Source organism: Diabrotica undecimpunctata, chromosome 8 (assembly GCF_040954645.1).
Source record: "Diabrotica undecimpunctata isolate CICGRU chromosome 8, icDiaUnde3, whole genome shotgun sequence".
NCBI lineage: Eukaryota > Metazoa > Arthropoda > Insecta > Coleoptera > Chrysomelidae > Diabrotica > Diabrotica undecimpunctata.
In genome coordinates, this window is record NC_092810.1 from 123,945,541 (window position 1) to 123,970,568 (window position 25,028).

The 25,028-nt window shown below is 33.4% G+C and overlaps 1 protein-coding gene across 4 annotated transcripts in view; it reads right to left on the reverse strand.

Moving 5' to 3' along the window:
* LOC140447946 (laminin subunit gamma-1-like) overlaps window positions 1-25,028 on the reverse strand; it is a 157,497-nt gene that overhangs the window by 4,876 nt on the left and 127,593 nt on the right. For all 4 annotated transcript variants that reach the window (XM_072540897.1, XM_072540899.1, XM_072540898.1 and 1 more), the window contains 6 exons: window positions 21,626-21,854; window positions 21,323-21,532; window positions 18,318-18,620; window positions 14,182-14,473; window positions 8,153-8,971; window positions 541-971 (listed from right to left, as the gene is read on the reverse strand). In XM_072540897.1, the coding sequence (XP_072396998.1) occupies window positions 541-971; window positions 8,153-8,971; window positions 14,182-14,473; window positions 18,318-18,620; window positions 21,323-21,532; window positions 21,626-21,854 (2,284 nt within the window). The remainder of the gene's footprint in view (window positions 1-540; window positions 972-8,152; window positions 8,972-14,181; window positions 14,474-18,317; window positions 18,621-21,322; window positions 21,533-21,625; window positions 21,855-25,028) is intronic.

The window sequence follows — 25,028 nt, forward strand, 5'->3', positions numbered from 1 at the left end:
TTCTACATTGCAGTACTAGCCCAACTTTGTCGTTCTTTGTTTTAAGCATATTAAAGTTTTTCTAAATCTCAGACTAATCTCAATCAGAAAAAACACAAAGAGTGGAAGTAGCAACAAAAAGGAGTGTAGATCCATAGTGATTACTTTACTCTGCTAAAAAAGTCATAGAAGGTGTGTTATACGATTATACGATTACAATTTTTAGAAAACATTAATTTTTAATGGCAATGGCTCTTTGGTTTTGTTTTTTAATATCATTGTTAACTTTTGTTTGTGAAACCTAATTTAGGGCATATTAGCATATTTTTGTTTTTTTTTTGTGTGAATAAAATAAATCTGTAGAAAAGCAAATTGTGGTTTAATTTGCAATGATCAATTTCGCCCCAGTATAAATTTTTCAGAATGCTTACATTTTTTGAAAAATATTTTTAACGTGATATTTATAAATATTGAAACGTCAAAATAAACTTATTTTAAAGTAAAGTTGTGACTGATTCCAAATAAAAATAATAAATTGTATTTCAACCACTGTTTACATACCTTTTAATAATTTATAATTATTTTCAGCATTACTCCATATTTCATTCCAAAGATTAATGACGATTTTTTCTTGACTTTCGTATAAAACCAAATCATTTCTTAGATCATTCAATTCCTCCTGCTGATCAATAGCTTGCTGTATTAGTTCCATTCCCAATTTAATTTGTTTTTCGACATCATGTTTCAATTCTTCACTTTCTTTAAAAACAATTCCAGATCTAGCTCTATACAAAATAGCTTTTTGCTTCAATTCTTCTGATTTCTGCTTAAAGTCTTTGATGTTTAATTTTGGTATATTAAGATTTTCAACTTCTGTGAATAAAGTTAAAGCGTTCTTTTTTACGGTATGAGCTTTGTCGCTGACCTCTTTGGTCCACTCTTTCGAGGCGTATAATTGTTGTTCTGTTTTCTCCAATTCAACTTTTAGATATCTAAAAAATAAAACAAGACACATTAAACAAGATAAATGTAAATATGGTTAGTTCTGGTATAACTATATCTAGGCTGTTTCTGATTTGATTTGGGGTGATTTCGAAAAATGGATATTTTTAATGGTTTCGAGCAAATTATTCTGGTATTGAAGACCTTTCATATGGTTGGTTAGGACCTATATACGGCTGGGAACATGGCAGAATCTAACTAAGTTAAGTACAACATCAATGTATTTAAATTAAGAATTTCGTTTGTTAAATAATATCACTGGAATTCGGTATGGAACGCATGGCAACTTTTTTGGTTGAGTTTTTGAGTGATCAGGCAAAAAATTATCTGATAATTTTTTGTCTGATTAGTTTCATCGATCAAACTTTCAATATATTAAAATTCGTAATTAATTTATTAAAGCACAAAAAGATTTTGTTAATTTTTCTAGTCAAATTGTTAGATGAAATTTATGCTAAAACTTTATTTTGTCGCCAGATATTCTAAAATATAAACTTATATTGACTGCAATTAGAGACGAATCGAACGAAGAACAAACGATTAAACATATTACAGAAATAGTTCAAAATCTAAAGGATAAACACTTAAGATAGATTAATGAAGAAAAAATCATGGATGACAGATGAGATCCTGAAACTAATGAACGAGAGAAGAGAAGCCAAAAATGACCCAGACAAATATAAAACCATAAATATATTAATAAAAACGAAAATCAGAGAAGCGAAAGAAAAAGAAGCAAGGGAAAGATGCGAAGAAATTGAGACTCTACAGTCAAAGTACGATAGTCACAATGTACATAGGAAAGTTAAAGAATTCACAGGGGGACTAAGACGAAGGCAGAAAGGAAATATAACTGATTCTGACAAAAACATCATCTTGGACAAACAGGGTAAAATAAGAAAGTGGAAAGAATATCTAGAAAAACTATTTGAAGACCAAAGAGATAACACCTTTGAGCTAGAAGAAGAGGTAAATGATGGACCAAGAATATTACAACAGGAAGTTTATTCCGCAATAACACAGTTAAAGGATGGCAAAGCTGCAGGCCTTGATAATATACAAGTAGAACTACTCAAACTAATGGACAACGAATCAATAGCAATAATCACAAAGATATTTAACAACATATACAACTCTAGAGAAATACCAACAGAATGGCTGAAATCTAAGTTTATTGCACATCCAAAAAAACCAGGAGCCAAAAATGCGAAGACTACCGTATTATAAGCCTCATGAGTCATCTACTAAAATTGTTCCTAAAGATAATTCATAAGAGAATCTACAAGCTGTGTGAAAGTCTAACTTCCCCCAACCAGTTCAGGTTCACAAATGCTGTTGGTACTAGAGAGGCTTTGTTATCAGTACAAGTCTTATTCCAGAGATGCAGAGACGTCAACTGCGAGGTATACACATGTCCGGTTCATTACGAGAAAGCGTTTGATCGAGTACAGCACACCAAGATAACGCAAATACTAAAAAAAAACAGGAAATAACAACCAAGATCTGAAAATAATTAGAAATCCTTACTGGAATCAGAGAGCAAATTTCAGAGTTGAAGGTGATCACACTGACTATGTTAAAATCATGCGTGGAGTGAGGCAAGGCTGTATTTTGTCTCCTCTAATCTTCAATCTGTACTCTGAAAGAATATTTATCGAATCTTTGCACGAAACTGAAAAAGGTATTCTACTAAATGGTTACCGGCTAAACAACATCAGATATGCAGATGACACCACAGTGCCGTCACCTCTTTCTGTAGTAAAAGAGGTAGATTTTGAAGAGAATACATTTAAATGTAGTCAAACTAAGCCTAATAAAACACTCGTTTGTATAGTATGTGGAAATAGTTATCACATCTCATGTGCTGTGAAAAACAAAGTGAAATTCTTCAAGATAGGAGATTCACGTGTTATTTGTTGCCAAAATAGTGATGGACAAACCATCGAATCATTTAGTGCCATAGCGATAGAAAATCAGTGGTTAAAAAGGCTGTTAGCTAAAAAAGATGCCAAGTACAATTTATTATTAAATAACAATAATCTATTAAAATCAAATAATGAACATTTGCTAGAAAAATAAAATTTATTGAAATCAGAAATAACCACAACCAGAATCTCAAAAAACCCAACACAACTGTTAATGAGGGTTTAATAAAAACTCAAGGTAATAAAGATAAGACGGCCAGTATCCAGTTAACGAATTCTAAATACAAAACAAACAATGACACTGACTCAAATAAAAAATTTTAATGATAAAGACACCAAACATGTTGAAAGGAATTCCAATATACAGGGCATTTCAAAAATTACTACAAACAAATAAAATACACAATTAATGGAAATTCAAACCAAACAAACATGTGACTACATTACAAATATAACTGTTAAAGAATGAGGAAAGCACAAAAATGAATCTTAATCATGTACAACGGGGAGTGCAGAGAATAAAGCGAATGATGAAAGATATCAGATTGTGACAAAAAGACGCAAGAAAATAATGGGAACTGGAATTGGTGATAAGGATTTCCATGGAAAATCCGAAAAACCAGATAAAAAATTGTGGCTCAAAAAGTTCCGGATAGTGTAAATGCGGACCACATCAAGATTTTCATAATAACTAAGACAAACTGTGAAGATATACAAGTAAAATTGTTACCAACTGACCATAAAACAAGGGATAATCAATGTTTTATGATAGGTGTCCTACCTGACTTAAGGGAAGAAATTTACAATCCTGCTTTTTGGCCGAAAAAAATTGGCATTGAACGATTTAACTTTAGGTTATGAAGAAGATTCTTAGATCGAGAGCATCATAATAGAGGTCTGTCAACTGGAGAAGAAAGACCAGACTCTTTTTTGGTCAAGTAAATCCAAGAGAAACGTTACTTTTATCATCACCAGACAGTTGTTTAAAAATATTGCAACTAAATGTCCAATCTTTGACAAATAAGTTACTCAAACTTGAAGTCTTAACATTGCAAGAAACACCTGATATCATTTGTCGTTCAGAAAACTGATTTACTGAAGAAAACATCCAATTTATAACCCTGAATGAGGCGATGTTGTATCCTGAATGGATACAACATCGCCTCTTATTTTTGTCGAAAGTTCCATATCCATGGAGGATCCATCATCTACATCAAAGCTGATATTAAATTCAAAACATTAGATTTCTCTAACTTTAGTGAAGAAATGGTGTATGAGTGCTGTGCGATTTCTCTGTTTACAGCCAATAGGAAAATTTGAGTTATTAGTGTTTATCGTTCGCCATCAGAAGAAGTTCAGAGTTTTCTGTGTAAATTACATAATATATTGGAACTATGCAGTAAGTCATATCATGATATATATATTTGTGGGGATCTAAACATTGATTATCTTGTCATGTCTAATAATAAGCAATCTTTTAATGAGTTTTTAGTAAGTTATAATCTGGTAGTCACATCTAAGGTTCCTACAAGAGTTTTCGTAGATAAAATGGGTAAAACATCATCTACAAAATTGGACTACATATTGACAAATATAGAACCACATCTTTATAAATCAAATGTTTTCGAGGGGCACTTCAGTGACCATAAAGTATTTTCACTTAGTGTAAATTTGCAAGCCAATGAAGTATCTAAAAAAGATAAAAAACCAATCAGTTACAGGGATATGTCACGTGAAAATATGTTGATGTTTACAGCAGGGATTTCTTCTACAGTTTTTGATGAAGTTTATTTAGAATTGAATGCTGAATATGAGACAAATTCATTTGTTAGCATTTTAGATTACAAGCTAAATTTATATTGTCCAATAAAAACACGGTATAAAGCACACACAATAAATAAGGCTACATGGGTAACAAATGAGGTAAGACACGCTAGTGATAAACTAAAAAATCTACACTGGATAGCAAAAAATATAGGGAGTCTCCAGTCTTAAGATACATATAAACAGGCAAAAAAAAGAATATAATTCTCTATTAATAAATACTAAAAAAAAACTTTCATAGTGACTTAATTAATCAATCTTACAATATACCAAAAACAATTTGGAATTTAGTAAGAGCAGAACTGATATTATTCTACATTATGATAATAACATAAATTACCAAGTCTTGTGATACTGCTAATTCGTTTGCCTTATATTTTGCTACAATTACAGAATACAATCTTCAAACTCATTTTGGCACATCGTTGCCTTCTTCTTGTACTACCTTAAAAATGTGTAACAAAACATTTTTCTTTTTACCCGCAACTCCAATTTAAATAAAAATTACAATCGATGATCTAAAAAATAAGCCTAGTACTGGTATTGATAACATATCTGTAAAAATAATAAAACTGATAAGTGATCATATATCGATTCCTTTAACCCATTTAGTTAACCTCTCAATAAGAACCAGCCAATTTCCATTCACATTTAAAATGGCAAAAGTTATTCCAATCTTCAAAAAAAATGACCCTCATATTTCAAATTATAGACCAGTATCTGTCCTTAGCATAATTTCCAAAGTAATAGAGAAGGTTGTATTACAACAAAATGTTAAATTTTATAGAAGAATACAATTTATTAACTCCAAACCAACACGGCTTTAGATAAAAAAATTCAACACTCACGGCTGCATGTAGCTTGTTTGAGCGTATTTATGATGAATTAGATAGTAGAAACCACGTGGCAGGACTATTTTTTGATCTATCACAAGCTTTTGACTGCTTAGACATAATATTTATTTGCAATAAATTATATAACGTTGGTTTTAGAGGGATATTTCTAGAATGGGTAATAAATGTCTTAACTAACAGGAAGAGTGTTGTTAAGATGAAAGAATCAAGCTCAGAACCATACACGACAAATAAAGGAGTACCACAGGGATCCGTGCTGGGACCATTATTATTCCTAATTTTTATTAACGACCTACCAGATCACATAAGGGCACTTATAATATTAATGTTTGCTGATAATACCTCGTTAATAGTCTCTGCACGTACACTCGAGGAATTAAAAATAACAATGAAGACTGTTGACTGCTTTATACGCTGGTGTAATACTAACAGATTACTATTAATCATTGACAAGACGGAAATTATTTATTTTTATTCATACAACTCATCTACCTATGACTATATCTTAACCATCCATGATAGAAATAATATGTTATCTTCCACTCACTCAACAAAGTTTTTGGGTGTGTTCATTGATTATAATCACAAATGGTCAGAGCAAGTGAATTCAGTGAACATGCAATTGAATAAAGCTTTTTATGCTATATCTAGAATTAAAAATACACTACCCATCTCGGCATTAATGAACGTTTATTATAGCCTTGCTTACAGCCATATGTGCTATAATGTAATTTTGTGGGGGAACTCAGTAGATAGTAACAAAGTGTTCATTACCCAAAAAAAAAAAATTATCCGTAAAATTTTTAATTTGGATTATCAACAATCTTGTAAACCAATTTTTATTAAAAATCAAATTTTAACTTTCTACTTCCTATATATCTATAAATGTTTACTTTATGTAAAAGAGGAAATCAATACATTTCCAGTAAATTCAGACAATCACTATTACAATATAAGAAGTGCTGAATCTTTACGAGTTCCTAAACACAGAACATCCAAATTTCAAAATTGCTTCAGATATATGGGACTGATCTTATACAATCATTTGCCAAAAACTGTAAAAGAAATACCACTTTCCTCTAAATTTAAAAAAAATGTTGAAGATTTACTCTTAAGAAAAGCATATTATTCTATAAATGAATATCTTAGTAGACAGTAGGACTATCTTAGTAGTAGGACAAACTGCAGTAGCTTCATATTTTACTTGTAAAAATATTATTTTATATATTTTATGTTTTGTCAATTTTGTTACACTGTGAATATTGTATTATACACATTAATGTTTTTTTTTATACTGAATTCTGTAGTGACGTATCCTATACATTTATTTTGAATGTCTTAAAGGATCAATAAAGAATGAGTATGAGTATGACTATGAGTATGACTATTTGCGGACGACTTAGAAGACCTACAAGTTCTTATGAACAAAATCACTTATTACACTCAACAATATGGACTCAATATAAACGTTAAGAAGACAAAGCTTATGATAATTAGCAAAAAAAGGATAACAGAAGGTCAACTCTACGTCAACCAATCCCCTGTAGAAAGAGTGACGCACTACAACTACCTCGGCACCATAATAAATGAAGAATGGATCAACAACCAGGAGATTAGAGCACGTATCAGAAAAGCTAGATCCACCTTCAATCGGATGGGAGCCTTCTTCAAGACTCACAACCTCTGTCTTGATACAAAAGTAAGAATGTTGGGTTGCTACATCTTCTCTGTCCTTTTTTATGGTGTTGAATCGTGGACCTTGAAGAAGATATGTGCAGAAAACTGGAAGCATTTGAGATGTGGCGATATCGGAGAATCCTTAAGATCCCGTGGACTGACCGAGTCACAAATGAGGAGGTCCTCAGAAGAATGAATAAGAACCGAGAGGTACTGACCACCATCAAATCTCGAAAGTTACAATTCTTCGGACATATATTATTATGCCAAATGAATTCAGATATGCTCCCCTTCAAGCCATCCTGCAAGAAAAAATATTTGGAAAACGAGGTGCAGGACGAAGAAGAACATCTTGGTTAAAGAACCTCAGAATCTGGTTCAATACAACATCTGTGCAGCTTTTCCGCGCTGCTGCAGATAAGATAAAGATTGCCATGATGATCACCAACATTCGTAACGGATAGGCACATCAAGAAGAAGATTCACAGGTTAATATATGAATACCCTGGCGCCCATAAAGAATATTTATTGGTTGATGGATTCCTTTTTGAACCTCTGAAGGGAAGAAGCAATTTCCCTAAGAGAATAATGCCCCTGGAGATTAAGGGTTCTCAATATATTTAATTTTTATTAACCGGAGTGTCGAGTTTGAGTAAAGCTTTGAGTACTATCCTAATAATTACTGTTAAAGAGGGTAGTAAAAAGTAATTTTTTAACGTAACAATGGCGCCCAACATGGAGTCGACAAAAAAATTTTGTTCCTGAAATTTACGGTTCCACTAACCCCGGTGTACATTATTAGATTTAATCATACGTACTCTTTTTATTTTTATATGTTTTCTAACTTTCTTTCCTATCCAAAAAAACGAAAAGAAATTAATACAAACTTACCTGATCAATTCCATAAGGTGTGCTTGTTTTCCTACTGCATTTTTCACAAGTTTGTATGCTTCTGTGGAGTCAATTTTTGCCTTTTCAGCTGTATTTTTAACCTTGGTAGCCTGTTCTTCTAAATTTTGTGCTAAATCCCTTGCGTCTTGCGATATAGTGGTCATCTTTTCAGAATGATCTCCAGCAATAGCAGCTCTCTCTTGTGCTTCCCTTAAAGATGTCTTACCTCTTAACAATATATCACCCTCAATTTCTTCCATTTTTTCACTAGCTTCGTTTAATAAATCATCAATATGATTTAAACTATTCGTAGTGAACAAATTATTATTTTTTATTGTATCTAAATTTTCTTGAATATCTGAGACACTTTTATGTAATTCCTCAGTGTCTTCTTCTATTTCTTTTACTTGTAACAGGGAACTTTGATCTCCAAAAGTTTGTGTAACATTTTTATGTAATTCAGCAATTTGATTTTTCACTTTATTTAGATTATCAGGAAACTCTTCGTCTGGTATGACTGTTGGTCGATTTTCAATATCATCTAAAATTTGTTCCAGTACATCCAATTTGTCTGTGTGAGTGTCTAATGAATTTTGTACCAGATTGTAACATTCAGGACAGTCGACACAACCTCTCTGGCGGTCATATTTGTTCTCTTTACATCTGTCACATTTTTTACCGTCAACGTTGTCAAAACAAAAACATTGTCCGGCATCGTCACACTGTAAGTCTACCGATCCAATAGGATCACATTCACATTTCTTACAACCTTCTGTAGAAAATCCGTAATGCTTGGTTTCACAACGGTCACACCTCAACCTGAAAAAAAAACAAAAATAAAATTAAAAGGTAGGTGATTATACTTTTTAATTTTAATGTTCTGAAGCTATTTTCTTGTGAAATTTTAATATAATTTATTATTTTTATTGGGAATTAACCACAATTTTAGTTGAATTTAGTAGTTTATTTTGACACTTCCATTTCCTTTTTGGAAATCGTTCTCAAAATATAATATAAACAAATTTTGTTTTGTTACTTGGTAACACAAAAAATTCTTCATGATGTTATTGGACTATTTTTTTATAAGGAAAATTTAAATTCAGAAAAATTTTTGGACTTGCTACAAGAAGAGATTTTACCGAGATTTGCAGAAGTAACTCCAGATCAAGAAGAAATTTGGTTTCAAATGGATGGGTAGTCTGGGCACAATAGCCGGGAAGTTAGGAATTCCTTAAATACAGTTTTAATAATTGTTTGATTGTAGACTACAAACCCATGGAACATTTTTCGGGTGTACGGTATTTATAACTTAGGTAGGTAATACAAAAATAATGACCTGCGGCCTAATTCCGTACAAAATATTGATACCAGTAGCAGGGAAATCTTTATTTCGGAAAATTTTGACCCCATTTTCGATAATTTGATATAGTACGGCATTCATACACATAGTTTTGGGAAAGTAAGTATAAGCTAAGTTCAGGTTTGTGGGGTTTATTCTGAAAAATAATAATTTTCATATGAGTTTTCCAGCCTCGAAAGTGCGTAGTTTCGCTTTTTTGACATTTTAAATTGTTTATAATTGGAAAACTATCAACTTTAAAGAAAAATGGCAAGAGACTTTTTTGTTTAAAATGACCGAAGAAATCTAAGAAAATGTTTCTCGGTGTAAAAAGCGTATATTTTTGGAATTTGTTTAAAAAAATTGTTTAAACAATTCCTGCCCAAAAATTTTGCGCGGAACCCTTCTGATTTGTTTAAAGGGGACATTTTTAAACAGAAATCTAGATTTCTTAGTCCTGTACCAGCCGATATGTACAGCACTGCAACAAAAGTAATCTAAATAACGATCCGAAACATTGTGTTTGAAATTTTCCAAAAATCAAAGATTGTCCCTGATACTGGTACCGATATTTTTGTACGGCATTAGATCGCAGGTTATTATTTTTGTAATATCTACCTAAGTTATAAATGCCGTACAAAAAAGTTTGATCAAAATACCCTCCTCCTTGAGTGGTAAATTTCTGTTTTAGGTAGCTGCGTAGCCGGCATAGTTTCTAAAGTTTGGTATTTCATATTGTAGTATTGATTTATATATAACTCTCCGAGAAAAGGAGATCTAGCTCTAATGGATTATGTTATCTAAAGGCTCCTAAACTCCAAAATTGATTGTGCCCGAAAATTTACAGATATCATCATCATCATTGGTGCTACAGCCCTATAAAAGGGCCTTGATCTTCCCAAGTCTATTACGCCAGTCAGTTCTATCCATTGCCAACTGTTGCCAGTTTGCTGCGCCTATTTTTTAACCATCCTCATCTACACCATCCCTCCATCTGAGTTTTGGCCTACTCCTACTTCTACTTCCCACAGGTTGTGACATAAGGATTCTCCTAGGAGGGTTGTTCTGTTTTGATCTTGCCAGATGTCCTGCCCATCTTAGTCTTTTCCATCATTTCTTCTAGCTTGCGTGTTGTGCGGGCAACTAGGTCAACGTCATCATCTGCATATGCCAAAATTTGGGATGTTGGGCAGCCCAACATGCGTTTCAAATGCCTGTGATTGTTCACCCTATATTTCGACTTTTCAAATAACTTTACGCATTGTAGCCTTAACCAATCTTATCAGTTTATCGGGGATGTGGAATTCATCCATGTCTTCATACAATTTATTTCTTAGGACGCTATCATAGGCCGATTTAAAATCTACGAAAAGATGGAATGTGTCGATATTGAATTCATTATTTTTTTCCAGTATTTGCCTTAGCACAAAGATCTGGTCTGTTGTTGATCGACCAGGCCTAAAACCACTTTGATATTCGCCAAGAAGCTCCTCTGAATATGCACTCAGGCGACCATATAAAATACTCGAAAATATTTTGTATGCTGTATTAAGGAGGGTTATTCCCCTATAGTTTCTACACTCCAATTGATCACCCTTTTTGTGTAGCGGGCAAACGATCCCAATATACCACTCTTCAGGGATTTGTTCCTCATTCCAGGCTCTCAGTATGATTTTATATATAATTTACAGATATTGAAACATTAAAAATACGAATTATTGAAGAAAATCTGGCAAAGAATGTACAAAAATAATGCCATGCGTTATGGATAATAGTGAATCTCTGAATTTTATAATCAATTGGGATACTACTTGGTACAAAATAGCAGATTGTTTGAACATTTGTTATAGTATTATGTTTAGAAATTATCATAATTTATTTTTTTATTCGCTCTTTAAAAAGTAAAAATAGAAATACAAAAAATGTTTCAATGTCTTTTTGTCTACAAAGATTTTTGTAAGATTAATTAATATCTTTTATATTCGAACCACTCATTTTCTCGTCAATATTTTTATGCATAATTTTGCAACAACCTTTTTTACCTGAAACGCGCGTACACACTTTTGAATACTTATATGACGATTTTCAGTCAACAACGTGTTATCTCTTTGTTTATGTTAAACAACTCAGAAAGTCATCCTCAGAATCTCCTTCTTCAGGTTTAATATTGATTTGTATACTAAATCTAGTTTTTAAAAATCAATGCTTGATTGTTTTTAGTTGCATTTTCTTGCATACATTTACTCTTTAAATTAATCGTTGGCAATGTTGGTATGTGCCACTATAGTATGCGGTCGCGTTTCTGCTATAGCTTGTGAGTCTACCTGTGAGGCTAAACAACACCATAATCTTTTCTCAGAAGGGTTTGCATTAGATAATGAAGTGCAACAAACTGTTTCTAGGCAAAATGTTTATTGTCTAACTTGTTTTTTTATTATTGTATAAATAACAGCATAATCTTTTTCCAGAAGCGTTTGCGCAAATAACAACCTCTCTTTTTAAATAAAATGCTCGGGTAGATTTACAACACTTTGTTAAGTTTTTTTTTTCAATCAACAACATAATAACTGGAACGAGAATGTTCGTTATCATAGTATGAGTGTGATGTGTCGTTTTTTCGACAACACGGACTTCTTGACGAAGCAGATGCTCAACGTTGCTATCGTTGTGGAAGTGCCATGCAGCATAAAAAACGAAGAGATCGAGGTGGAGAACCGAGGCCAGTTCTTGAGGGTAATGAATTTTTTCATTACACGGATCTTAACAACAGAATCAATTCGAAGCTGTTCCTATGCGATATTTTGGAAATAATGTTGTTCTTCGTAGAAAATATTCTATAACCCACGACAGATCATCTAACAGGGAAGTCAGCGAATACGGTAACCGACTGATACAACATGTGCAGAGAAGTTTGTATAGTATCTAGAAGAGACCCGATGATAGGAACGAACGAGAGTCTCATTCAAATTGATGAGCTGAAAATACAACCGAGCGATGCTGAAGTGGAAAACTAACGAAATCACGGAGCACGAATCGACGGCATTGGGGTTGAAAAATGGGACAAACTGCTGCTATTTTTTCGTCGAGCGGAGAAACAGAGCGGCTTTAGTCCCTATTATCCAAAGAGAAGTTGCAGTAGGTTTCGTCATCCATTTTGATGAATGGACTGCTTTTACAAACCTAAATCGAGTGGGATTCGAATATCGGAAGGTGAACCACCAAAGGCACTACATGGATATTGCATCTGGAGCGAACACACAGGGGATCGAGCGGATCAACATTTCCAATCTCATTTGGATGACTACTGCTGGAAAATTGTGCGGAAAGATAAGCAGGACCTGTTTCCCGCATTTTTAAGGGACGTCAGACAGCTTAATCAACTGTTGAGCTTTTGAATTGCCTTCAGCGCCGGTTCTTCTACAAACAGCGTGTTGGAATGCCACAATGGCGACTGGCAATTAATATCGAAGACATGCCGTAAATCCTTAATTTGCCGGTATGTACTTTAAGTGCCTTAAACAAGTAATTATTAATTGTTTTCTTAATAATCATGTGATAATTTTATTTATCACTGTTTTGTGTTTTTAACTGCACTGGATTTGCTTTTAACTTTAAAATAGACACGTGCTTTGTGTGTCTGTGCTTTTATTTGTATTTAAATTTGCAAATAATTGTCAGGAAGCTGTTTTCCAATTTAGCAAATTAAGGCTATTTTTATAATTCAACTATACTTGTTTAAATCTATTTTTACATGGGTTAAGTAAGTTATTGATTTTTTTGACCAATTCTTTGTAACACTGGTAGCTGTAATTACCATCGATACTGTATTAATGCTCATGTAAGTCACATTTTACACTATTTTTCTTCTTTCAATCAACAAAGAGGACACTTTGTGGACTTCTCTTTTAATTTAAAAAGCTTCACTAATCCTTCTAAAAGAATATTACTCTTGCAGATTTAGACTGATGCTGTTTTGTAAGTACAAAACGAAACATTTCCGCTAATATATGGAATAGTAACTTGTTGGTTTTTTTTCTCCTCTCATCTGACTGAGATCTTCAAGAATTACAATGTCAAAGAAATTCCACCCTCTTTCCATTCTTTTATCACTGCTTATATATATATATATATATATATATATATATATATATATATATATATATATATACACATGCTTGTTGACTGTTGATTTAAATATCAAGTGGTGATTCTTGAGGATGCAGTCTATTTGGCCCAGAAGACAAAGAAAACTCTTTGACTTACTGTCAACATAAACTAAAAACATAAAAATTTGGAATTATTGTACGTGGGTGCAAAAATTATATATCAATTTTATAAAAGCACACATACTTCGACCGAAGAGATACAACGGGAGGAATGATTAAAATTGTATTAAGAAGGTGTCTCACTGAAAAAAGGAAAATATGGCCAAGAGAAGATGGTTGTAAAACATTTTGGAAGATTTTAAAAAATCAACTATCGGAACCACGAATTAAAAAAAGACCAATAGAATTGGAGGGACAAATATCGTACACCAATTCAGTAGAAGCACCAATAACATTAATTAAATTTAATGAATATTATTATATTCAAAGAAATGATAAACAAATTGAATGCATTTTTAAAGCGCTTACTATACTTAAAAATATTTTAACCACACAAAATATTAATATATTAAAAAAATTATTACCCAGTTACGCCTGCTCTACAGTAACATTGTCCAGTAATAGCATCACACGTCTGATTCGCCGACCCGACCAAATCGCAATTGCAGCTTTGGCATCCATTCCCGCTATGCAAATTGAAGTAACCATTTTCGCATTTGTCGCAGTTTCTTCCGACAACATGGTTTTTACATTGACAAGTTCCCGTAGTTTGGTCACATAACTCGGCACTTCTTACGTCCGTTTCGGTTCCTGGAAGATGACACTCGCATCGTTTGCAGTCTCCTTTGGGTAAAACTAATGCATTTCCATAAAAACCTGTTAGTAAACAAACGGAATTTTAAAATGGTTAAAAGAATTTTACTGGGAAAATAGCGGTACTTTGTTAATTGTTAAAGAATAAGTACTGAAGAATAAAACAATTGTAAAACACATTAGGCTTCTTATTATTGAGTGATCGTATCTATACAGTGTGTCCATATATGTCTTAAAATCTTCTATTGTCATGATACCACATAACTACATAGTGAACATAAACATTGTATTAACGTTACAAAAAAGTATCAACATAAATAGATAATTACCGTAAAATAAAAACAAATATATTGAGGATACCTGTTTTATAACATTTATAACATAAAGCGGGCCCTAAACGTAGCAACAAATTTGTTCAACTAGTTTGCACAGTTAAGTATGACATAAAAGTTGGTTTCCTACATAGTTCATTTTTCGATAATTTTTCGACTGTTCTAACAACCATTCAAATTTCCTCATTTTGTGTCATGTGGAACAATTTCACCCAATCATGTCAACATTAGACTGATAATTGCATTCAGTGCCATTTTCAATCCCTATGACAACACGATCGAGTTTGACAACTTCATCCAAATAAATTTCAAAATGTCACGTTTCGGCAATGAGAATGTTCAAAGTATAAATGCGCTAATCAAAGAAAAAAATCCCAGAAATACAACCTACAGTCACAAATATATTTGGGGAATATTCATGGAATTTTGCTGCGGACGAGAATATGAGTTGAATGAACATACAAGCTTAGAATAATTGGCGTTGATACTAAAAGATTGGCGTCAATAGAAAAATTATCCGCCGAATATCCCTCGGACATAGATGAATGCCTCATAATTTCATGACAAATTTCTCAAGCTCGTTGCTTGGTAACAGCACTCAGCCTTCGGTTTCGTGCTGTTACCAAGGAACGAGCTTTCGATTGTCTTGAAATTATCATGTCTGTTATCAATGTCCTAGGGATATTACTACTGATAATAGATGTGTGTGTAACATAACGTTTACAAAGTTAGAACGTTTAGGTGTAAATACTACATATACTTGTTTCAAATACAAGTTGAGGATTTTACACGTAATGATAAGTGTGTGCTGACAAAATTGTGTGAAATGTTTGTGCAGATATGTATGATAGTGTAGGGGAACTGTTTTTATGAATATTTAGATTTGAGCAGAACACGATGTCAGTAGCAAGTTGTTCGCCTAGACGTGCAATCGTGAAAACATGTCGCAAAAGAGAAAATGTGCAGCCATTATAATTATAGACCAGCTGGCAAACTGTTCTTTCCAGGTGAGTTTTGAGTCAAGATGTACTCCTAGGTATTTAGTGCTAGAGGATTGGGGAAGTTGAATATTGTTAAGTGAAACTGGGGACACGGGTCTCTTCTCAAGGTAAAAGTCTTTTGGACTGATTTTGTTTCATTCATTTTAATTCTCTACTTGTAAGACCATGTCTCGATTTCATTCAATTGTACCTTCACCAAAGCCAAATTGGTGGTTGGGTATCCATTGGGATCCAGATATTTTGGTCTGAGTTAATTTTTTGTAACAGTAACCTTTCAAGTATTTTGGATACGACTGGTAGTAGACTTATTGGCCTATATGATGAAACCTCGTTTGGATTTTTTCCTGTTTTGGGATTATTATTATTTCAGCGGTTTTAAAGAGCTTTGGGCAGTAGTTTAATCGTAGAATAGCATTGAAGATAAGAGTAATCAGTATGATTGCTTTATCTGGTAGTTCCTTCATAATCTTGGGTGTTATTTTGTCCAGCCCAGGAGCTTTTCTAATGTTTAAATATTGGATTTCTTGTTAAACTTCATTTTTGGTTAGTGGTCTGATTACTGGTATGTTCTCTGCAATGTTATTTATGTCCTTTTTAATTTCAATATCTAGAGCGTCTTTGTTGGGAGTAAATAATTGAGCTAGGTGCTCGGCAAATAGCTTTGTTTTTTCTTCATCACTTCTGGCCCACTGTAGTGTTGGTCCCTGTTCGTTTCTAATTGGAGGTACTGGAGTCTTGGGTTTTTTTGGAGTTTTTGATCGGTTTCCATATTGAGTTATTGTACCGGTTTAGATTTGTTATGTAGTTTGTAACTGACAGTTCTTGTGCCTCTTTAAGTTTGGATTTTAGTTGATTGCTTAGCCTGTTTAATATAGTCTTGTCTGCTGGGGCATGGGTTTGGTGCCATTTGGTCCTAGCTTTCATTTTTTGAGCTACCAACTTTTTAATTTTAGCTGGGATGTATTGGGCTTTGCTACCTGTATTGTCCGCAGGTGTAGCATTTTGTACGGCTTCTATAAGAGTGTTGTTTACAGCCGTTAATATTTCGTCTATCTCTCTTGTTGTTTTGAGGCTTACTTGTAGCTGCCTTGCGATTGTTTTGGGTAATGGGTTAGAGGCACTGATGTTGCTGTACGCATTGTAGGTCTAGTTGCTGTATTGTTAGCGTTTTGTTGAATATTCATACAATTGTTGGCATTGTTTGGCTTGAGTAAGTTATGATAAGATTGGCATCCTTTGTAGTTGGCTGGATGGGCACCATCACATAAAGCACACCTAGCAGGGGTATCTTTACTTTTTTTGCAGGCTAACGTATTGTGTTCTCCACCACATTTGACGCACACAAATGGTCTGTTGCAGTATGATCTTGAGTGGCCATATTGCTGACATCTCATGCATTGGGTGATCCCTTTTGTTATTTTTAGAGGTTCCACTTTTATAGCTCTATTTTGAAGATTTGTCAATTTGTAAATGTCTTTGTTGTTTTCTGCTGGTTCTAAGTCAACGAAGAATATGTTTAAAGGTTGTTTCGTTGTTCTACTTATGCAATCCATCGCGTTTCTAACCTTATGTCCATTTTTTGCTAATTCAGTTTTAATTTCATCGATATCCGTCGTATGGTGTAGGTGTTTGATGACTATTCTATAGGCACGCTCTTCTTTAGGTTGATAAGTGTGGTGTACTACATTTTTGTCCCTCATGTATTTTATTATTTTTCTATATGTGTCTGGTGTATCCCAACTTATCTTTACCGTGCTGTCTGCTAAGGATTTTGTGATATATTGTGTGTTTTTTGCTATTAGATCTATTTGTTTTATCATTTCATTCTATTTAATTATTCCGTAAACGTATATTAGAGGTGGTTTTGATGTTTTCTTTGCGTTTTCGTTAGTTTTAGTGGATTCTTCTTCCTCTTGGTCTGGGAGTGTTAGAGAACTATATTTGTTATTTGTTACAGTCTCTGATGGTCTATTGGTAACATCCACTTTTCTTCTTTTCAAGGTTTTTTTGACTGCTTGCCAAGGATTTTCTTTATTTTGCTTGCTCTCATCAAATCCTAAGAATTATCCATCGCTAGTTGACGATCTTCTATGGTGGTGTTGGCTATTATTTATTGCATACTGTGTGGGAATTGGTTGAGCTTCAATGTTCTGAGGTTGCTGGTGTTGTGGTGTGTATGTGTTGCAGGGTGGGACATCCTGTATAGTAAGTTCATTATTTGTTGGTTGTAATTAATTCTTGGCCCATTAAAAGCAGGTAATGTATTCATTTTTTTATCTGCTAGTCAATTAGTTGACCACTTTTATCATTACACTAATAAGTTAATTTGTTTTGTTTTTGTTTTTGATTTACACTTTCCGTAGCACTATTGATAACGGGAGCAATCGACTGTATACTACGAAAGTCAAGCGGGTGCTGTACAGCTACAAGTAAATATAATAATATTGTTCACATTAAGGCTTTAAATCCGTTTTTTATGTTATCTAAGAACAACAATTTATTGAAACTTATTGAATTTAATACATTATAAATACAGACTTTATATTCATGGAAAGGAAAGTGTTATCTTCTTACCTGGTAAACAAACTTCACATTTAGAGCCTCCAGTATTATATATACACTTTAGACATTCTCCAGTAGTTGTGTTACAATTGCCAATTGCATTAGTATCTATGTTCTTGTTACACTGACATGGCTGACAAGGTCTTATATCTCCGTTTCTACCAGTAGGATCACCAAAATAACCATCGGCACATACATCACAACGATGCCCGTTATAACCTGTGGAACATTCGGTGCACATAATAGTGTTTTTGTCAATTTGGAGACAAGGTCCGTTATTTGGGCAATCACACGGTTGGCAGTCATTAGCGGTTCCTAAAAGCAATTGTAGATAGTAGTTAAAAGAATACACTTACCTGGATGTTACTGTAAATTTACGTTATTATCTCTATATACTACGATATTATAAACATTTAATTTCATTATACCTTTCTTAAAGTAATTCACATATATAGGCTTCTATACGCCCTATTTACCACTTAGATTCTATTTCAAAGAAGCAAAGACGTTAACTGTAATGTCTACATATGCTTTAGGACTACCAAAAGGTATTTGATGTCAAACCTTGGGGAAGATAGTTAAAAATTTTAAATACCTAGGTGCAGTACTGACCGAAAGCAATTATGTGAGCGCAGGTCCAGAGTTATCAATATGAAGACAAAGATTTTGTACATAAGCGTGATCCATCCAGTAGTGATGTATGAAAGCGACACACGACTTCGTCCAGCAAGCACAAAGAAGTGCTCAAAACGGAGGAGACAAAAATCTTCAGAAACATTTATATATCAGTTATGGACGTTAAGTCTGAAGGTTAAGGAGAAACCAGGAACTGCAACTGCTGTTTGTAAAACCAGACTTCCTAATGGAAATAAAGAAAGGGTAGACAAGATGGGCTGGTCACTTATAGAGAGCAGGGGAGGAGAGAACCATCAATATAGTGTTTCTGGGTAGCCAGGAAAAAGAAGAAGGAGTAGGAGAAGATTCCTACTCTTGAGGCGGCGACAGCGAGTCAAAAACAGAAACGAAGTTAGTATAGATGACATAGTTTTTCTTCTTCTTATTTTACTTTATAACCAATTCTACTTGTTCATTGGGAGATTAATACCTCTATGAAAGGTTGTCACTACATCTTTTGCGTGGTCGTCCGATACTTCTTCTGATGATTGGTGACTTATCTCCTGTTATTTTTTCTCCATTCTGTTCATGTGGTTATTCCATTCTTTTTTCTATTTAGTATCCATTCGTTTATACACTGTACGTCACATTTTTTTGTTAATGTCTTTACTTCCCTTTGGATCTCTCAGCGTATTTCCTGTAATTCTTCTCAGCACTCTTATCTCTGCCGTTTCCAGTAGTATTTGTGTTATCGCTGTTTCGGGCCTTGTTTCTGAGGCATATAGCATTATTGGTCTTACAGTGGCTTTATAAATTCTTGACTTCATCTCAGTGTTAACGTGTCTGTTTCGCCATATAGTGTTATTAAGGCATCCTGTCAGTCTATTTGCTTTTTGTATTTGATCTCTCACTGCTTTGTCCAGGTCTCCATAGCTGGATAGTGTAATTCCAAGGTATTTTATTTCCATTATTTGTTCAATACTGATGCCATCAATTTCTATTTTACATCTGGTGGGTTCTTTGCTGATTATTATTGTTTTAGTTTTCTGTCTTATTATTGATTGTCATATTAAATTCTTTTGCTCTTATATTAAATCTGTGGACTATTCTTTGCAGACTACCTTCATCTTGCGCTATCAATATTGCGTCGTCTGCGTAACAGAATATTTTTGCTTCTTTATTCCCCATTCTGTATCCCCCCCTTTGTTAACGCTTCTGATGATTTCATCCATGATTAAATTGAAGGGCATATGGCCTAATGAGTTCCCTGTCTTATTTCTCTGCCTATTTCTATAGGTTTTGTAGGTTATCCATCTATTCTGATTTCGAGTTTGTTGTTTTGGTAGATGTTTTCAATAGTTTTTATAACATTTAGGGGAACTTTTCTATTATACAGAAGATAGATTACACCTTTGAGTCTTACTCTGTCAAATACTTTCTTTAAGCCTTTTCACGGTTTTATACAGAAGTGAAGGAAAAATGCAAAGAGAAGAAAAAAGCTTACCTAAAATACCTGTCAACCAAAACACAAGAGGTATACCATAATTACAAGACAATAAGAAACGAAAGACATGCACATGTAAGAAAAATAAAAAATGATCACTTGGAACGCTTTTCGAAAGAAATGAAACATAATTTTTATGGTTTGCAAAAACAACGCTAGAACCAACCAACGCTAAAACACCAGAAATTACCACAAATAAAGAACATAATATAAATATACAGGGAGTTTGTAAAATTCTTGAAAAGCTGGACAACAGAAAAGCAACAGGTAAAGACAGGATGCCAAACAAATTACTGAACTATTGTGAAGCACATTGTGAAACATGAAGAATTAACAACATTACTTAATTAATGAAATTATAAAACACAATAAAATACCGGAAGAATGGAGAACGAGCGCACTAATTCTACTTCGTAAAAAAGAAGATAAAAAACAGTCAGAAAACTACAGAGGTATAAAATTGTTGAATACTACCCTAAAACTTATAACTAAAATTTTTTCAAGGACAAATGAATTCGAGGATAAAACATTCGTCATAAAGCAAATTACTGAGAAATCACTAGAGTATAATAGACCACCATTTCTGTGTCTGATTGACTTAAAAACACAGATTAATTTAAAAAACATACTATCATGCTATCATTGAATTGCGAATATACTAGTAGATAACTAGTTGACAAATCTCGTATCAATATAAGGCGAAGTACGATAAGGGTTTCAGGTCCCTATCTTTACACTTCCAACAAATTTTTAAACATGCCGTAGAAGATTTCGAAGAGAGAATTATAATGAATGAAGAAATACTCAACGATATCAGCTATGCAGGCGATACTATCGTGTTTGCAGAAATTATATACTTATCACTATTTTTTAAGATTAAATATTACTTCAGACTCACCTTTCAATGCATTTCCGTAGTAACCTCGAGCACAAAATTCGCAATTTTCTCCTACGGTGTTATGTTGACAAATGCATTTTCCTGTTTCAGAGTCGCAAATACTAGCGTGGTTATTACAATCACAAGGTACACAAGGTAGAAACGGATCTCCAAATGCTGGAGAATGTCGGTACCCAGGAGCGCATGACTCACAAAACTGGCCGATGTATCCTGCAACAATTAAGAAATAACTAGAATGTTTAAATCCATAGGAGGTTTATGCATGATAAAGAATAGACTAGAAGGTATCTGAATAATAATTACCTGTTGGACAGTCACAGGATTCGATCCAGTGAGCTGGTTCTCCGGCAACTCCTCTTACAGCAGTTTCTAGTTTAATATCATCCAAGTACCCAACTCCGTCTGGAGTGTACGTCCCCTTTATTTTAATTGCAGTAATATTGGTCAATATGGCAATAAAAGCTCTTGGCGAAAGGCTTGGTTGCCAGCCATAATCAAGATGCTCGTGAAGACGGAAACTAAACTTTTGTGCCTGTAAAAGCAAAGCAGGTATATTATTTCTATAAAGTGATTATTACAATATGTCTAATTTCGTTCATTCAAAAATAAAACATTAAAGTTGACTTTGTTTTTGCTTTTGTCACATTTTAAAATTAAAAATTTATATACTCTATAAATTATAAATTAAGTATATTTAGGTTAGATATTTTAAACTTTACTAACATGCTCTCTTGGTGCAAATTTTTGGTAAAATGGGCACAATAATTGGAAGATATAAAACTTGCTCTGCTTGAACCAAAGAAAAATACGTTTAGATTCTTAACTAGTACTAAGTTTTCAGTGCATCTTTTATATTCAATGTAAAATAAACAACTTGATGACAAGAAGAAATATAAACGTAGATAATTTAATATTTTATTATTGGGTATCTATAATTCCGGTGAAAACTATCTGTGTTTAAGTAAAGTTTATTGAATATTATTAAAAACTAATCATAAAATTTTCGTATTAAATCCTCCAGTATACATGTTTTACATGTACTACATGTTTTACAATACAGTAGGTAGTATTAAAATAGCTGGTTAATAATTTAAATTAATAAATAATATATGGCGAAATAAAATATATGATTGGAACTAAAAATAAAAATTGGCAGAAATCATAAATTGTTGTCAATGCAAGAAGAAGCCCTTTTACCATTCCTGTGGTGTTAAAGGTAGCAGAAAGGAATTTAACATCGAAGCGTGCCGGTGATGCATCGCGACGTTAAGGAAAAATTCTTCCATGTTAAACTGGAAGTACGCTCATCAGGACCAGTCCCTCTGACAAATCAGATTAGGTGGTCTCGGATAAATGTTTTATATGGTTTGAAACATCAGAAAATGGATATAAACAGGAAACTGACAGTTTAAGTAAGGATAGTAATTGAGTGTTTCAATAAATCTGGCATTCAGATGGAGTTTTTAACAAGTATTGTAATATTTTAATAATTACATACAAGTAGTATCCGACCAAATCGGTGGAATAAAAGAGATATTAGGTAACTGTTAATGGGCAATAAATGACTAATAGAAGATCTACTGATTTTAGTAAAGAAATGGATACGTCAGAAACCCCGCATGGTTTTTATAACATGAAATAGAAAAAGAAAAAGCGTAGCCAAGAAGAGAAAGAGATGAAAAAGAACCGTAGACAAGGCGAGGAAATACATAGAAAAGAAGAGGAAAAGAAGCATAGGAAAGAAAAGAAGGAGGTAAAGAAGAAGCGTAGACAAAAAGAGGAATAGAAAGAGGAGGGACGTAGACAAAAAGAGCAAGGGAAAGAGGAGAGGCGTAGAAAAGTGGAGGTAGAAATCTTAAATAGTTCTCAAAATCTCAAATTCTCAAAATCACAAAAATTTTAAATTATAGGTAAGTCAAATGACTAGTAGAATAGGCAAATTAGAAGAAAAAGAGAACGATATAAAAACCGATTGAGGAAATAAAATAAAACAACAACAACACGATTTAAAATCTAATTTAAAAATACATATAACTGAGTTAGAAAAAAAATCGGTCACAAGCTTCCGTATCTAATATTGTATAAGTTACTATTATAGTGTCGAATCTAAACAAACAGCCTCATCGTCTTCCATAGTTATAACAGGCACGATTAGAACTAGTAAAATTTCAAAACCTACTACATTCAAACACAAATAGAAAATTTTCAAAATAATTGCAGAGCTTATCTCAACCAAAGAAAAAAGAACCAAAGAATGAGGTCAGAAGGTCGCCTAAATTGACATCTAGAAGCCCGTCACATAGTCCTACAGAAATATTAGTAGAAATAGGTCTCTATGAAATCCATTTCCCACAACGGACCACGGAAAAGAAAAAGATACTCGGGAATTTGAACTTGCTCATTTGATGGAGCAACTAACGATTAGTAGAAATAAAATAGAAAAGTTAAGAGAGCATGTGTCAAGTTTGATAGAGGAGTGTTAGGTAACTCAAAATAATGCAAAAACTACTTAGTCCGATCTGGAATACAAATGCGAGAAATTGGTGAAGGAGACGAGTGTGTCAAAAATGAACAATTACAAGATTTTCAAGATGTTTTAAACGAATTACCGGTTAAAAGCCAGTGTCACCTTCAACAAAAAGAGAATACAACCGAAGAAATAAGTTTGCAAATGACCACAGTTAAACAGAAAGAAGATCTTAAAAAGACTCAAAAGAAAGATATTGAGTTAAAAGTCATAAGAGAATGGCTTAAAAATAAAGTAAGGAAATAAGGAAATAAGTAAATTTGTCAGGAAATAACCAAATTTAGTGAAACTGTAAAGGCGTATGGGCTCAATGAGAATCTCTGTATCTTTCCAATAGTCTATTATATCGGAAATGGAAAGTCCCAATAGTGTAAATACAGTTCAAGAATTAGTATTGCCAAAACCACCTATTAAAAATTTGTTACAATAACTTTGTAACAGCCTTTCTGGAGTACATTTTGGAGTTGAAAGAACATTTACCCGAGTTTCAGTCAAATTTTATTGGATCAATTGTCGCCGAGATGTAGAAGGTTAACGCAAGAAACGCGATTTATATAACGGTAGAAAAGGTCCTAGAATAAAAAGCCTAGGTAAAATGGCATAATATCTTTACGGAGAGTCTTTTGAACGGACTTGCAGTGAATATTTTTGGTCAACTTTCGATGTCAAAGACAGGAAATAAATTCTTAATGGTCGCAATGGATTACTTTTCAAAATCTCGTGAAATTACACCCCTTCACAATATTCATAACACACGTCATATCAAGATATGCAGTTCTTTTAGAGTTACATTCTAATTAAGGACAATATTTTGAATCAAAAATCGTGGATATTAAGAAAACTCGTACTACGTCTCCCCATCCGCAATCTACCCGTCGGTAGAATTCTTTATCAATACCTTTCAATGTTCATCGCTGATAATTAAAAAGATTGGGATACTTTAATTCGCCGATTCCTGCTAGCCTATGGAAGCTCCGAACATGAAGCGACCGGTTTTCTCGATCGATACTGATCACCGCAAGAGAAATTAATCTACCGCATCCAGTTTTCAGCTAACCCAAAGTAGTTCATATCGAGAGACTAGCTTCACACGATGGAATTGATCCACCCTTGTAGTTTTATTCGGTCCGCGATAGATTATTCGAGACGAATATCTATAAAGAAAGGAACAGTGTTACG